Source organism: Bombina bombina, chromosome 6, assembly GCF_027579735.1.
Source record: "Bombina bombina isolate aBomBom1 chromosome 6, aBomBom1.pri, whole genome shotgun sequence".
Taxonomy (NCBI): Eukaryota; Metazoa; Chordata; class Amphibia; order Anura; family Bombinatoridae; genus Bombina; species Bombina bombina.
The window spans coordinates 625,664,732-625,682,719 of record NC_069504.1 but is presented as its reverse complement, the minus strand read 5'-3'; the positions used below and the strand labels follow the sequence as shown (position 1 = coordinate 625,682,719).

General features: G+C 35.4%; 1 protein-coding gene across 1 annotated transcript in view; it reads left to right on the top strand.

The window, feature by feature from the left end:
- SV2B (synaptic vesicle glycoprotein 2B) overlaps positions 1 to 17,988 on the top strand; it is a 136,166-nt gene that overhangs the window by 43,259 nt on the left and 74,919 nt on the right. Inside the window, exon 2 of the mRNA XM_053719916.1 lies at positions 16,348 to 16,528. Coding sequence (XP_053575891.1) covers positions 16,348 to 16,528 — 181 coding nt within the window. The remainder of the gene's footprint in view (positions 1 to 16,347; positions 16,529 to 17,988) is intronic.

Below are 17,988 nucleotides of genomic sequence, written 5' to 3'. Positions count from 1 at the left end.
TTTGGGATGTCGGGGTGGAGAGCAAAATTGCTTGGGGGGGGGGGGGCAAGGAAGAGTTGTAAAAAAGTAGAGGAGACAAGGGGGGGAGGAAACAGCTGGGAGGAGGCACCACATGAAATCGTGAGAACTGAGAATGCAGAAATTGTGGCTTCAGAGGTGAAAAGTTTATGATTGTGTATTTTTGTAGAGCGGTAAATCTCTGCTTTTTTGAGTTGTTTAATGCATGTGCTTTTATGTCATTTTTGCTCTGGAATTATGGGGTTGTTGACTAACCGTCTCCTTCTGTACGTTGTGTCACTATGTACTGTTACTGATGAGCCACTGGTAGACTTAAGCTGCAAACTATTTATTGCAAATTAGTCTTTTGTTTTTCTTTTACTCTTTGGCACCACCTACCTGCAGCTGCAATTTATTACCAATTATCCACAGAAAATACAAATCTAGCCTGTTCCTGTATTCCTTGCCTAGTTTATATTTTGAGCTTTCTGTGTGTGCTTGGTTTTGTGTGTGCTGGGTTCTGTTTGGGCTGGAATTCTGTCACTGAATTGTTTGTCCTGGATCTGATTACTCTCTTGTCTCCTAATTCTCTGCCTTTTACTGTTTTGTCCCCTGCCTGCCCTGACCACTCTACCAGTTGCAGAACCTTGTTTGCCTGACCTTGTCTCCATCTTTTCCTTCAGTCATTGTTTACTACCTAGGAACTTTCCTTGCAGCGCAGGGACCCCACCACCTGACACCAACTAGTGGCCAGGAATTGTGAAGGGGAAACAAATTTGGTTGGTTATGGTGTTTTTTGTTGTTGTTGGTGTTGCATTGAAGATTTAAACTTAGTAATAGATGTATTACTCATGCAGCTTATGTGTGCATGGTTAAATATAGAAAATTCTTTGAGTAACCTTTACCCCTTGGCTGAAAAACATTGTACTGTGGTTAAGGACATTTTTGTTTATTATATTTCTTTTTAAAATTAGAAACATTTAAAGGCAAAATGCTTATGTTAATAAAAAATGTAACTTATTGGTCAAAATACAAATAAGCTGGGAAGTTCTTAATTATTGTAGCCATTAAAAGGGATGGTTTACTCAAAAATGTTCTATCATGCACATGATAGAACAATACAATGAAACTAATACTGCAGTATTCAATTTTACTTCCCACTAATCTTTACTGGCCAACTGCCACTTCATTATTGATGGAAATCTCTGTAGTATGGCATACAAGAAAACAAAACAAAACATTGGAACAGGAGCATGAGTTAAAAAAATACATTATGAAATGTCAGTTGTTAGTTGAAACAAATAAAAATGTTTTCAATGCTCTCATCTATTTATTCTCTCACCTTAAAAAAATGAAGCTTTGTTGTTAGATAAAGAGGTTCCTGAGGTTTCTTTCATGAATCAGATGGAGAATATGATTTTAAACATCTTTCCATTTTACTTCTATGAACAAATTTGTTACATTCTCTTGGTATTCTTTGTTAAAAAAACAAAAATGCACTGTTGGGAGCTAGCTGATACACTGAGTGAGCAAATAACATGAAGCATATATATGCAGCCACCAATCAGCAGCTCCTGAGCCTACCTGGGTATCCTTTCCAACAATGGATATCATGTCCCTTTAATTATATTGTCTTTCCTTTATGTAGAAGATACATTTGTGCATTCATGTCTTTATGGATTTGTTTTTCAGATTAAGGGGTAGGTTCCAGTCTTTCTGATTTTCTTGTTTGATAACTGAAAAATTAAAGACAGCTAAGCTTGATAACTACAATGAGATTTGATCTCCGTATCCCACAACTGCATCCATGGTAAAGCTGATGATAACTTATTTACTATTGTTTATTATTAGGCATGACTATATCATCATTTAAAAGGGCTGTCACTGTTGTTGGTATAGGTTGCACCATCTTGTTTTCTGATCTGAGCCTGTATAGATCATTGGCCCATGTGTATCGTTCCATCTGTGGGTGTTGAACATTTATAAAGCTGTTGAACTCGATGTGCCCATTTTTTTGATCAGCATTTAGATAACTTGTGGTGAGATGGATTGTGATTGATTAAAGGGACATAATACTCATATGCTAAATCACTTGAAACTGATGCAGTATAACTGTAAACAGCTGACAGGAAAATATCACCTGAGCATCTCTATGTAAAAAAGGAATATATTTTACCTCACAATCTCCTCAGCTCAGCAGCGTAAGTTCTGTGTAAAAAGTTATACTTCACCTGCTCCCAGCTGCAGGTAAAAAAAAAAAATGAAGAAATGAACAGCAGCCAATCAGCATCAGCAGTGCTGAGGTCATGAACTCTTACTGTGATCTCATGAGATTTGACTTAACTCTCATGAGATTTCATAGTAAGCTTCCTTTACCTGATTGGTGAAATAATATGAGAGTTCACGAGGCTCATCCCCTAAGCTGTCCTAGGACAGACTCACTAAATAGCTGCTTAGAAATCCTTTACAATGGGAGGTGGCTACTGAGGAACCTTTGAGGTAAAATATCTTTCTTTTTTACATAGAGATGTTCAGGAGATATTTTCTAGTCAGCTTTTTACAGCTATGCTGCATCACTTTCAAGTGTTTAAACATTTGGGTATTATGGCCCTTTAAGTCAATGCAGTCCATGCATCTTATGGGTGGAATTTACAATACAGAAATAGAGCTATTGTTAGCATTGTAATTGCTCAGATGCTGAAAAAGGCTGTAAAACAGACAATAGACAGGATTGGAAAGATTGGAATTAACCATTAATTGTGAAAAAATAAGTTCTTTTTTTTAGGCCGGTGGCAAGGTTTTTAATTCTTTTTCAAAAGTGTGTTTTTAAATTATATTTTGTATCTCTGTTTCTACAATTTTTTTTCTTATTGTATGTTCAAAACCAAACCAACATCTTTTAATAGACAATAAATTTAGGCAAAACTGGAAGATTATAACAGGACAGTTTACTCAAAACTTTTTCTCCATTTTCATTTGTTTCCAATGATCCATTTTACCTGCTGGAAATGTATTATATTGTTTACAAATAGCTTGTTTACCCTTATTTTGGCATTTGAAAATCTGATCAACAGGTGGGGGAGCTGTATTTGGAGTGTTCCTACACAGCACCGTCAGTGGGTTCACTAAACCAAAAAGAGGTTTCTGTGTAGGAACACTTCAAATAATGCACCGGTAACCTTACTGTTACTAGACCTGCACTACCTGCCTTACACTGTAAAGTGTCGCCACTGAAAAGATGACGAGACAAATAAAAAACAAAACAAAAACTTCCTATAAAAATTATAGGAACTCCGTTGATACATGTATATACAATGTTTCATGTATATGCATTTTCTGGTATAATCCATATTATTGTAATTATTGTTTTGTTTTCAAACTGTTGTTTTTTTGCATGTTCTTTTTAAGACAATAAAACATATTTTTTATTATATAAATATGTTATAAAAGACAGTAGCCACAACTTTAAGGCTGTGACAAACTGAGAGCGGTGTGGCGTACAGCGTGATAATGCGCTGTGCACGCTCAGTGTGCCCTGCCTTTTCATCTCTGCACGCTCAGCCGCGTCAGGTTGCATAGCTGAGCGCTCAGAGATTAAATATTTGAACTTCAGAAGCAATGTGACGCGGCACGAAGCAACTGCTTTGCCTCGCGCCGCATCGCTTGCAGTGTGTCACAGCCTTTATAGTTTCACATAATTGTATATTTTACATTGCAAAGCTAAACAAATTCAGTTATGTAAAAATTCAAAGTTGTGGCTACTGACTTTTATAACAAATTTATATAACTAAAAATAAATATTATTGTTTTTAAAAAAGCGCACAAAAAATAAAATAAAAATAATAATTACAATAACGTATTATATTAGAAAATGCATATACATTATATATGCATATAATACTCCTCTAAACTATTAATCCCTTATGTGCCTTCATGGCCGCCACAACATTAACCCGTATCTGCCATAACCCTATCATTATTAACCCCTAACCTATTGACCCATAACACACCATTACTCCCATCACAATAAACCTCCTACACTTTTAACCCTTAACTGCCACAATCCCCACTGCAATAAAGCCCCATCCCCTCAAGAACCCTAACCTAAGATCCCCTAAGGGGGTCTTTATTTTTTATTTTTTTCATTTTATTTATTCTTTGCAATGCTAGTGTTTAGCCACCAATCAGCAAGCACTACCCAAGTGATGAACCAAAAATGGGCTGGCTCCTAAGCTTAAAGGGCCATTAAACCCAAAATCTTTTTTTCATGATTCAGATAGAGAATACAAATGTAAACAACATTACAATTTACTTCTATTATTTATTTTGCTTCATTTTTTAGATATCCTTAGTTGAAGAAAAAGCAATGCACATGGGTGAGCCAATCACACGAGGCTTCTATGTGCAACAACCAATCAGCAGCTACTGAGCCTATCTAGATATGCTTTTCAGCAAAGAATATCAAGAGGATAAAACAAATTAGATAATAGAAGTAAATTCGAAAGATGTTTAGAATTGCATTCTCTTTCTAAATCATGAAAGAAAAAATGTGGGTTTAATGTCCCTTTAAATTCCTGTTTTTTACAAATAAAGATACAAAGAGAACAAATAAAAATTCATAATAGGAGTAAATAAGAAAGTTGCTTAAAATTGCATGCTCTACCTGAATCATGAAATAAAAAAAAATGGGTTTCATATCCCTTTAAAGTTGTATATCTTTTAATTTTGAATAGGTTTGTTTGCATGATAGGGTTACATTACATATTTAATACTGGTGGTTTCATTAATCAAAATAGACATTATTCTAATGGATTGGAATGCCATAGAAATGAAATCCAAAACTAACATGAGTTGAACACAAAGTTTATCAAATAAATGGAATAGTGCACCCTGCTATAAAAAAAAACAAAAAAAAAACATTTATAAAAATATGACAGAGAAAGTCACCTGTCTATTAGATGATTTTAGAGTGCCCTGAGCTCAAAATGGACCCTAGAACCTCAATATAAGTATAAAAAAGGAGAGGTTGCACCTACAATACATAGTGCAGTTTGAGAGAAATAGCCCCCTATCTGTCCTGCTGCCAGGTGATTTTTTTTTGCATTCTGTATGGTGTGACCTGTGTGGTTATCTTTACAGAAAAAAATACTTAAATTGATGTTTAAATGTATTTAGTACAGGGTATGAAATGACTTGGTGACAAAGGGAATGAAACATGCTGTGTTACAGACATAATATATTTTTAAGGTATCATGAAGATATTTGTTTTTCAATTAAAAGCCATTTTGACAGAACTCTAAAAAAAAAAGGATAATGGTAATTGGCTAATAAATGATACTGCAGTAAGTTTCCTGCAGTCATGTAGGTCGTGTCATAGCGTATCACAAGAATAAATGTTGCATGCTGGTTGCTTTCAGCTAACTATGTGCCAGAACTAGGATTGTTCCTCTGCAAAATCCTGTACAGGCTGAGTCAGAGCTCTCAGGAGAGTATCTCTAATGTGCTTAGCTTTCAGACCACCTCTGCCTGCCTGTTTGCTTAACAGGGTTACATACTAATGGAGATAGCTAAAATTAGCATTGGCCAACACGTCTGAAAGCTTTAGGAGCACAGACTGCTTGGTGTCCTGTATACAAAGTCAGCACTTTTGCATATAAGATCAAATTGAATTTATTTTCTGTCAATATACTTCCTGTAATACATGTTTTGCTTGATGCATTTTGCTTTATCTGAGATCTCTATATAAAGCAGGGAAAACAGAGCTCATATCATTTGATTTATTAAAATACAATCTCGATTTTTGCTAACCAATTGCTTCAGCTTATACTGAATATTCATAACAGTTTCTGACTTTTTTTTTTTTATCGATTTACTTATTTTTACCTGGTCAATTTTAATTTGATTTGATCAGGTGGTATCAGGCTTTCTGGTTTAACATCTAAGCCAGCTGTTACCATATTTATATATTGCGTGATGTTGGCCTACATTTGAGATTCCTGTGACACCCTTGATTTATTTTTTATATGCCTGTATTACTCCAAGGACTTTATTATGTTTAGTTTATGAAAACCTGTGAACCAAGGAGTATATATAAGGCAGATTACACATTGTGTCATAAAAAATTGTCAAAGGTATGAACATGTATTCTTCAACCAAATATAACAGAAGCAAATTATGATTGTTCAGTCCTTAAGGCTAATTCTGAGTGACATTTTCGGTTGAGGATAGTAAACATTCCAGTGTGTCCAGCGAGAGAACATTTTTGCACATTTCTTAACAAACAATGAGATAATTTTCCAGAGATGTGTAAAGCTTTTGTGCTGCACTAGTAACTGAGAAATCTGCTGCCCCCCCAACAATTTTAGTTCAAATTTGTCTCACATATCTCAGTCATAGGCTAGGGAAAAAATGGATGGGTTATGCAACCCCACTAGACAACCAGGGATCACTGACTAATAACAACATTATTAAATAAAACATTTGGAGAAGATAGAAGTAAGAAAGCATCACACCGTACAACTACACCTCAAAATGTTCTGCTCCTTACCTTTTGCTGGCTCATGCAGAGTGCTATTTGGTCTAGGCCAAAATATAACCTTGAATAATTTACAAAATGTTAGAAAAAGCTGTTCAAGATCATCATTCTCAACTTAGCATTCTGGAGGAACATCTAGCAATATGGAATCAAAATATAGGCAGCAAATGGGAAAAGAGAATATCTAAAAATGCGTTCATTATTGCTAATAACGGCATCATGTGTTTGCTTGCATGTTTCTGTTCATTGTGCAATGAACTCTTTTATCCTTTTTGGGTTGATTACAATCTATCAGCAATTTACTCCTGAAATATATTTTTGCTTTACGCCCAAATTGGTTGTTGAGTACCTTAAGTGATCACAATGCAAAATAGATTTGTACATTAAAAGCCTGCAGTGGCAAATGCATTTTCAATAGAAAAGGTACCGAAAAGGCCTTTTCTTGTGTAAAGTATTTTTTCTAAATAGAAACTGAGGGCTCGTTTCCATTGAGCCGTAATTCTGTTTGCGTGCACTCGCAAACCGATAAATACGCTGTCGGAAGCAATATCGTTCACCGACTGTTTCCAACAGCCCATTATAACCCAATTTCGGCAGCCGGCACGTCGTCTAAACCCCTCTATCCGCCATCCCCCCCACATCGCAACTTATAATAAATGTATTAACCTCTAAACTGCCATGCCCCACAACTCAAACTAGCTATTTAAACTATTAAACCCTAATCCGCAATGCCCCACAACCCAAACTTTCTATTTAAACTATTAACCCCTAATATGTCATTAACCCACATCGCAATTAACCTAATAAATCTATTAACCCCTAAACCGCCATTAAACCACATCACAATTAACCTAATAAATCTATTAACACCTAAACCACCAATAACCCACATCGCAAATAACTAGTCACTAAACCTCATAACCTAACACCCCCTAAATTCCCCCATTACATTAATTAAAAAAATCCTAAATTACAATTAAAATAAAAAACCTAACATTACTTTAAAATAAAAAAAACTAAGTTTAAATTAAGCTAAAATTACAGAAAATAAAAAAGTCTAACATTACATAAAATAATAAACAAAATTGTTAAAAATAAAAATAAATAAACCCTATCAAAATAAAAAACACCCCCTAATCTAATACTAAACTACCAATAGCCCTTAAAAGGGCCTTTTGTAAAGAATTTCCCTAAATTAAACAGCTTTAAAAATAACTAAGTTCCCCCTAACAGTAAAACCCCGCACCCACCAAACCCCCCAAAATAAAAAACCTAACACTAAAAAATCCTAAACTACCCATTGCCCCTTAAGGGACATTTGTATGGGTTTCAGCTCTTTTACAGCGCCCAAATCCCTAATCTAAAATATAAGAAATTATTGTTCAGAAATAGCAGACATATATGGCTTCGGCATTGGTTTTATGATAATTAGAAGGCCGCTAAATGCCGCTGCGCACCACACTTATATTATGCCCAGCAGTGAAGGAGTTAGTTAGGTAGCTTGTAGGGTTAATTTTAGCATTTGTGTATAGATTACACTCCCACCTGACACATCCCACCCCCTGAGCCCTCCCTAATCCCTCTCAAACAGCTCTCTTCCCTCCCCCACCCACAGAAAGTCTGCCAGTACTAAAATAAAAGGCTTTTTTTAAAATATATTTTTAAATATTTTCTGCAGTGTAGGATCCCCCCTTACTCCCCAACCTCCCTGATCCCCCCCAAACAGCTCTCTAAGCCTCCCCCTCTACCTATTGGCCGCCATCTTAGGTACTGGCAGCTGTCTTCCAGTACACAGTTTATTGCAGTTTTTAGTTTTTTTTAAATTAAAAAACTTTTTTTTTCTGTAGTGTAGCTGCCCCCTCATTACCCTACCACCCCCCCAGATCGATTTCCGACCCTCTAACCCACTTTTTACAACAGGAGTCCCCTCGACCATTCTCTATAAACCCTAGAGATGGTTGTGTGTGAAAATCCCAGTAGATCAGCAGTTTTGGACCCGTCTGGCACAAACAACCATGCCACATTTAAAGTCACTTAAATCCCCTTTCTTCCCCATTCTGATGCTCGGTTTGAACTTCAGCAAGTCGTCTTCACCACATCTAGATGCGGAAATGCATTGAATTGCTGCCATGTGATTGGCTAATTAGCAATTTGTGTAACCAAGCAATTAAACAGGTGTACCTAATAAAGTGGCTGGTGAGTGTATAATCATGTATATATAAAGGTGTATATATATATATATATATATATATATATATAGGTATATATATATATATATATATATATATATACTGTATATTTTTTTAACCCTTTCAGTGCTAACAACCGCTCTGTTTGCAGGTCACTCTTGAGAAAGGGGATACAAATTGAGGGCATCTGTCAAAAACAATATCTTCTGGGATGCCATAAAATCAAATGACAACCTCAACAAAAGATAATACCAAACTTGGAGGAATGAAATGTGCCTGTTTAGAGATTCAGTCGACAATCACTCAGATAACTGTATTGCCCTTAAAGACAGGCAAACCAACAATAAAGTCCATACTAAGGGCTAAATTAGTAGCTGTTGTGTACAGCAATATTGGGTTTATTGCACCTATTGGTGAGCATCGTAAGGAGCATGCCTATTACAAGTTGAAAGTAAATGGGATCGCTTGAGCACAATTTAATGTAATGGATGTCGGGATAGCCCGACTTCAGAGCTCCAGTTAACTGTTACGCAAGACAAAAAAAAGTGGCACAAAACACATAAAAAATACATTTACAAGTAGTTACAGTCATAATAACACTGTTTAATTTTTAAAAAATTGCATAAAAAAAGTTATAAGGGCTCAAAGATATGAGGTCTCAGGTGTTAGAAAAAAAAAATGGACTGCAAATGGCTTTAACATAGAGTTACATACCTATACATGTCTAAATATATATATATATATATATATATATATATATATATATATATATATATATATATATATATATATATATATATATATATATATATATATATATATATATATATATATATATATGTTTATAGGTGTGTACATATGTACTTATGTATTATTTACAGTCATGGCCAAAAATATTGGCACCCTTGCATTTCTGTCAGATAATGCACCACTTCGCCCAGAAAATTGTTGCAATTACAAATGTTTAGACATTCTCATGTTTATTTCTTTTGTTTGTGTTGGTATGACACAAAAAAGTGGAGAACAAAAAGCCAAATCTGAAACATTCTACGCAAAACTCCAAAAATGGACTGGACAAAATGATTGGCACCCTCAATTTAATATTTGGTAGCACACCCCTTGGAAAAAATAACTGAAATCAATCGCTTCCTCTAACCATCAATGAGTTTCTTACACCTCTCTACTGGAATTTTGGACCACTCTTCATTCGTTAACTGCTCCAGGTCTCTCAGATTGGAAGGGTTCTTATTCCCAACTGCTGTTTTGAAATCTCTCCACAAGTGCTCTATGGGATTGCAATCTAGACTTATTGCTGGCAAGTTCAGTGCTATCCAGCACTTTGTCTTAAATCATTTCTGGGTGCTTTTTGATGTGTGCTTTGGGCCATTGTCCTGCTGTAAGTCCTATGACCTCTGAGGGAGACCCAACTTTCTGACACTGGGTCCTACATTGCACCACAGAATTCTTTGCTAGTCTTCAGATTTCATAATGCCATGCACACAGTCAAGACACTCAGTTCCTGAAGCAGCAAAGCAACCCCAAAACATCAGTGAACCTCCACCATGTTTGACTGTAGGGACTGTGTTCTTTTCTTTAAAAGCCTCATTTCTTTTTCTGAAAACAGTAGACTGATGGGCTTTACCAAAAAGCTGTAATTTTGTTTCGTCTGTCTACAGCACATTCTCCCAAAAGAATTTTGGCTTCCTCAGGTAAGTTTTGGCAAACTCCAATCTGGATTTTTTATATTTCTGTGTCAGCAGTGGGGTCCTCCTGGGTCTTCTACCATAGAGTCCCATTTCAGTCAGATGGCGACGTATAGTGCGAGCTGACACATTTGTACCCTGTGTCTGAAGGTCAGCTTGAATTTGCCTGGAAGTTGATCGAGGTTCTTTATCCACCATTCGAACAATCCTTCGTTGCAATCTTTGATCAATTTATCTTTTTCGTCCACGTCCAGGGAGATTAGCTACAGCACCATGGCCTGTAAACCTCTTGACAATGTTGCGCACAGTGGACACAGGAACATTAAGATCTCTGGAGATGGACTTGTAACCTTGTGATTGTCCATGCTTTTCCACAATTTTTGTTCTCAAATCCTTAGACAATTCCTTGCTGCTCTTTCTCTTCTGCATGCTCAGTGTGGCACACAGAGAAACACAACAGAAAGGTTGAGTCAATTTTTCACCATTTTAACTGGTTGCCGGTGTGATTTTTATATTGTCAGCACCTGTTAATTGATACAGATGAGTTCAATTACAAATTACAGGAGCATCACAAACTTGGAATGCAATTATTTATTACAATTTTGTGCCAATCATTTTGTCCAGTCATTTTTGGAGTTTTGCGTGAAATGTGTAAGATTTTGCTCTTTTTCTCTGTGTCGGACTAATACAAACAAAATAAAAAAATATGAGAATGGCTAAACATTTATAATTGCAACAATTTTCTGAGCGAAGCGGTGCATTATCTGACAGAAATGCAAGGGTTCCAATATTATTGGCCATGACTGTATATGTGTAGTAAAACATTGAAATCATATTTATGCAATATTCGTATTTACTAAAGTTTTGTGTATGAAGTGTAAATATTTCACATTCCAATGTTCTTTACATAGGGGGATATGTTCTAAATATTCATAAATAGATATTCACACACACACGCACACACATATATATATATATATATATATATATATATACTGTATGTATAGTTGGAACTTGTTGCTGGGGATTTTGTTTTTGCTGAGAGAGGGTGGTGGGTGCAGAGGAGGGGTGATCTGGGGATGATCTGGGAATGATCTGGGAGGGGGAGGGTGTAGGGTATGGAGGGGGGCAGCTACACTACAGAAAAAAGTTAGGTTTATAAAATAAAGTTATTTTGCAAAGTGGGTACTGGCAGCTGCCAGTACCCAAAATGGTGGCTAATAGTTAGTGGGGGGAGGGTTAGAGAGCTCCTGGGGGGGATCAGTCAGGTTGGGGGCTAAGGGGGGATCCTATACAGCAGAATATGTTGTTGTTTTTTTTAAATAATGAAACAAAACTATTATTTTAGTACTGGCAGACTTTCTGCCAGTACTTAAAATGGGGGGAAAATTGTGGGGTGGGGGAGGGAAGAGAGCTGTTTGGGAGGGATCAAGGGGTGGGATGTGTCAGGTGGGAGACTGATTTCTACACTAAAGCTAAAATTAACCCTTCAAGCTCCCTACAAGCAACCTAATTAACCCCGTCACTGCTGGGCATAATACAAGTTTGGTGTGCAGCGGCATTTAGCAGCCTTCTAATTACCAAAAAGCAATGCCAAAGCCATATATGTCTGCTATTTATGAACAAAGGGGATCCCAGAGAAGCATTTACAACCATTTGTGCCATAATTGCACAAGCTGTTTGTAAATAATTTCAGTGAGAAACCCAAAGTTAGTGAAAAAGTGAACTTTTTTTTTTATTTGATCGCATTTGGCGGTGAAATGGTGGCATGAAATATATCAAAATTGGCCTAGATCAATACTTTGGGTTGTCTACTACACTACACTAAAGCTAAAATTAACCCTACAAGCTCCCTACAAGTGACCTAATTAACCCCTTCACTGCTGGGCCAAATACAAATGTGGTGCACAGCGGCATTTAGCGGCCTTCTAATTACCAAGAAGCAACGCCAAAGCCATATATGTCTGCTATTTCTGAACAAAGGGGATCCCAGAGAAGCATTTACAACCATTTGTGCCATAATTGCACAAGTTGTTTGTAAATAATTTCAGTGAGAAACCTAATATTTGTGAAAAAGTTTGTGAAAAAGTGAACAATTTTTTTTTATTTGATCGCATTTGGCGGTGAAATGGTGGCATGAAATATACCAAAATAGGCCTAGATCAATACTTTGGGATGTCTACTAAAAAAAAATATATACATGTCAAGGGATATTCAGGGATTCCAGACAGATATCAGTGTTCCAATGTAACTATCGCTAATTTTGAAAAAAATAATAATTTGGAAATAGCAAAGTGCTACTTATACTTATTGCCCTATAACTTGCATAAACAGCAAAAAACATGTAAACATTGGGTATTTCTAAACTCAGGACAAAATTTAGAAACTATTTAGCATGGGTGTTGTTTGGAGGTTGTAGATGTGCAACAGATTTTGGGGTTCAAAGTTAGTAAAAGTGTTATTTTTTTGCATTTTTTCCTCATATTTTATAAAAAATGTTATGGCAAATTATAAGATATGATGAAAATAATGGTATCTTTAGAAAGTCCATTTAATGGCGAGAAAAACAGTATATAATATGTGTGGGTACAGTAAATGAGTAAGAGGAAAATTGCAGCTAAACACAAACACCGCAGAAATGTAAAAATAGCCCTGGTCCTTAAGGGAAAGACATTGAAAAATGGCCTTGTCCTTAAGGGGTTAAGGGCTATTTGTAATTTAGTGTAGGGTAGGGCTTTTTTATTTTGGGGGGCTTTTTTATTTTGTTAGGGGTAATTAGTTTAAAAATCTTGTAATTATTTTATTATTTTCTGTAATTTAGTGTTTTCATTTTTTGTACTTTAGATAATTTAATTTTATTTAATTGTAGTTAATTGTAGTTAATGTAGGTAATTCGTTTAATTATAGTGTAGTGTTAGGTGTAATTGTAACTTAGGTTTTATTTTACAGGTACTTTTGTATTTATTTTAACTAGGTAGTTATTAAATAGTTAATAACTATTTAATAACTATTGTACCTAGTTAAAATAAATACAAGCTTGCATGTAAAATAAAAATAAATCCTAAAATAGCTACAATGTAACTATTATTTATATTGTAGCTAGCTTAGGGTTTATTTTATAGGTAAGTATTTAGTTTTAAATAGGAATTATTTATTTAAATTATATTTAAGGTAGGGGGTGTTAGGGTTAGGGTTAGACTTAGGTTTAGGGGTTAATAAATTTAATATAGTGGCGGCGGTGTAGGGGGGGCAGATTAGGGGTTAATAAATTTAATATAGCGGCGGCGGTGTAGGGGGGCAGATTAGGGGTTAATAAATATAATGTAGGTGGCGGCGGTGTGGGGGGGGCAGATTAGGGGTTATTAAATATAATGTCGGTGGTGGCGGTGTAGGGGGGCAGATTAGGGGTTAATAAATATAATGTAGGTGGCGGTGGGCTCCGGGAGCGGCGGTTTAGGGGTTAAACACTTTATTTAGTTGCTGCGGGGTTCGTGAGCGGCGGTTTAGGGGTTAATAAGTTTATTAGAGTGGCGCTGGGCTCCGGGAGCGGCGGTTTAGGGGTTAATAAGGTGTATGAGGCGGCGGTGTAGGGGGGGCAGATTAGGGGTGTTTAGACTCAGGATACATGTTAGGGTGTTAGGTGTAAACATAACTTTTATTATACCATAGGAATCAATGGGATATCGGGCAGCAGCGAACATGAGCTTTCGCTGCTTTCAGACTCCCATTGATCACTATGGCATCCACCGCCTCCAGGGCGGCGGATTGAAAACCAGGTACGCGGGGTTGGAAAAGTGCCGAGCGTACCTGCTAGTTATTTGATAACTAGCAAAAGTAGTCAGATAGTGCAGAACTTGCATTCGAAACATCTGGAGTGACGTAAGCATCGATCTGTGTCGGACTGAGTCCGGCGGATCGTATGTTACGTCACAAAATTCTACTTTTGCTGGTCTGTAGGGTTTGATAACTAAGGCGAATCAGGCTCGCCACAAAGACGCTGCGGAATTCCAGGGTATTTGCGGTTGACGGCTTGATAAATAGATGCCAATGTCTACACAATGTAAAATAGAATTAACATAGCTGATATTTGATGCCCTTTTTGTCAAATACATTCAACAATGATAATGTGACAACCTGCTAGTACTAGCTATATAAAGAATCCATTAACCTCTTCAAGAAATAAGATTAAGATGTTCACATATTAAAAATTCTGATGTTAAAACTTTAAACATCAACTATATATTGACACTTAAATAAATGGAAAATTAACTTTTATTTGATGAAATTTATAATATCATAAGCTGAATTAAAACCAAAGGGTAGCTAGTACATGAAACTAAATAAATCACAAATTCAGTAGAACAGTTGATGCATTGTGCTGTTTCAAAAGACTTATTAGTAACATACAACTTTAAATTTGTATCCACTTGGATATAATCACAAGCTTTACAGTTTGCGCTACCACATCTATATGTCACCTTCAAATGTGAGCCAAGAACTAGTATGCATAACATAAGGCAAACTTGTAAGGGCTAAATGGTTACCCAAAGTAACTCCCATCCTATAGGAGAATCTACAACTTCTCTTGAATACATGCTATAGCTTTTCATCTGCCAGGTGAATCAGAAGGTGTTTGCAAATGATATCACAAATCTGAGTGTATTGTGAGCTATACTGCGTTACAAAGGTAACATAAGGTTCATTCTTAGAAGTATGGGTTTTAGAGATTGTTTCCCACAACAGTGATGATCCCTGTATATCACTGCCATCATGTTTAGCAAGGTTTATAACTCTAGGGGATACCTTCTTTCTAGCAACTGTCTATGTAAAGTGTAACTTTCTTTCTGTTAATCAGATTCCTGTAAACAATTCTTTTTCACACGCAAAAATTGCATGTGCAGGATAATTACTAGTAACAAGGAATTCTTCATAATGGGTTTCTTGTAAATCTTAGAGAATATGATTCCTGTCTCACTATCACCCCTTAGAATAATATCCAAGTAATTGAACTTGCCCATTTCTTACATCTGTGTAAAGCATATGGCTATCTTTAAAACCTATGTTTGGAACATCTCTGTTAACATTTGTGTGGTCTTCTCTTTATAACGTTTTCTGCAGATGCATAGTACATAATATATTGTATTTATTACACTTTAATGATTTGATTATTGTTTTCTAGAATGGACTTTTTCTGCTCTAAACCATAATTAAACCATCACATTAACATTGTATACTTGCATTTAACATATTAATTTATTTAATTTGATAATTACTAATTGTTTTTTCGAATGAAATGCTAAATTAAAATGTTATATATTTTATTTGCTTTGTATGCTTAGAGCTGATGATTAGTAATTAGAATGTTTTGTGGAATATTTTTGCAAATCAGATTTTTGGCACTGTAATCCCTATAATTAATTTGCCTGTCAATGATCTATGCAGAAATATATTCTTTTATATTAAATTAGTGGGCAACTGCAAATGCATCTTCCTTTAATAGATCATTTCAGTTATGCAAACATTTGGCCACTGTGTATACATGTAAAAATACCAAGCCAAGAAGCAATAAAATTACACTAGGGCACGACAACCTAAGTGAATACAATAGTAATGTAAAGCCATATATTTCTACAACAAATTACTGAGGTTTAAATTATAACTACATTTTTAGTATCTGTAGCAATTAGACTTTGAAAAGGCCAATTGTCAGAGTTGCTCAATGGTGTTTAATGTGCATTATTTGACAATCATCAGATTGGAATAGAATACAAATGTGTATAAAATTAGCCATGGATAGTGCTTTATAGACCCTACTGTTTTAAGCCTAATAAATTCGTTTTTCACTGTTCTGTTAGTGATAGAAGCATTTCTGATTGTGTAAAAACTGTATGTAATATTTTCCTTATTTGTTTTCCTTCTGTAGGGTTATTAGTGTACCTTGGGATGATGCTTGGTGCATTTGTGTGGGGAGGCCTGGCAGATAAATTGGGAAGAAAGAAATGTCTCCTCATTTCCCTATTCATAAATGCGGCCTTTTCCTTCATCTCCTCCTTTGTGCAAGGATATGGGTTATTTCTTTTCTGTCGCCTTATTTCTGGTTTTGGGTGAGTAGATATTTCTTATTTTTATTTATTTTAATTAAGTTCAACACATATCCAAGAAGAGCCATAAACACTGTCAGATATTTCTTATTTACAACATATTTTTGTCAGTGGTTTAACTATAATTGATTTATTTAGATTTAAAATAACTAGTTAAAGGTTTTCAGAGTTTTTAGTGCATGAAAGAAATTCATTCAGCCTTCATTAAACTCAAGGGTGTATTATATAATGACATAATCTGGAAGATGTTAAAGGGTATAATAATATCCAATTTAAAGTTTTCCAGTTACTTTCCATCTCCTTATCTAATACCAATGCTAATGAATATCGGCCTAGATTACAAGTGGAGTGCAAAAATATTAGCACTATTGTGCTTTTACTACTCGAGCTTAAACATCAATGATTCTATTTTTGTGCTCATATTACACTCAAAGTTATTTTTTATCTCTCGAGTGACAGTTTAGGGTGAGATATAATCTGCATGGGAAATAGGGAAATCCACTTAATCCCTCACATAATAGGCTTCTATGGGGCACACATTAAAATCATATCAGATAAAACTAAAGTGCTAAGCTGATGGTGCGCTAAGCCAAGGGCGACTTAAGCAGATAGGACCATATTACGAATGGCGTGTTAATTATAGTGCAGGCGTGATAAGCAATATTGCTTGACCATGCTACCATTAGCACACAACTTTGATATTACAAGTCCATGGTAACGTTTGTTAACCAGAGAAGGGTTAGTGTAGCCAACTTTGCTCGAGTGCAGCCTATAATTTCAATGGATATTATGACCGCCCCAACTTGCACTGGTATTGCAAGTTGAAAGTTATAGTTTGCGCTCGAGCAAAAGCCAAAACTGTACTAGAATATTTAGCATGACTTCAGACCTGAACTGTAAGGGTTAAAATAAAAGTTGCACAAAACACATGTAAAACATATTAAAATTAAGTATTACACACATAAATACACTTTTAAAATATATATCATATAATTGAAAGGGTTATAAGGGACATGGTATATGGCAAAGTGACTGGGAAGAGCTCCAATAAAAATGTATTTATATATATATATATATATATATATAATTATACCAACTATTATTATAGCTAGTATAATTATTCATGTTTTATGGTAGACTTTAATGTCTTTTCTTTTATACCGTGCTGTAAAGGGTTGAAAGCAGAAGATGAACAATCAATGGTGGCAGAAACAACTGTTGAATTTTGATTATGACAATTGCTGGCTTTAGTGAAAATGAGTGGGAATTTGAATTGAAAGAAACCTTACATTTGAAGCTGATACTGAAGTGGCGGTAAAGGGAAATAATATTTGTCATGACTTTAACAGAATTCATTAAAACATTTAAAGTTAAAAAGGGAAATTAGTAGTTTGCATAGATATCTGGACAATAAAATGATTCCAAGAGGTTTAAGAAAAAAACGTGGTACAAACTTAGTTAAC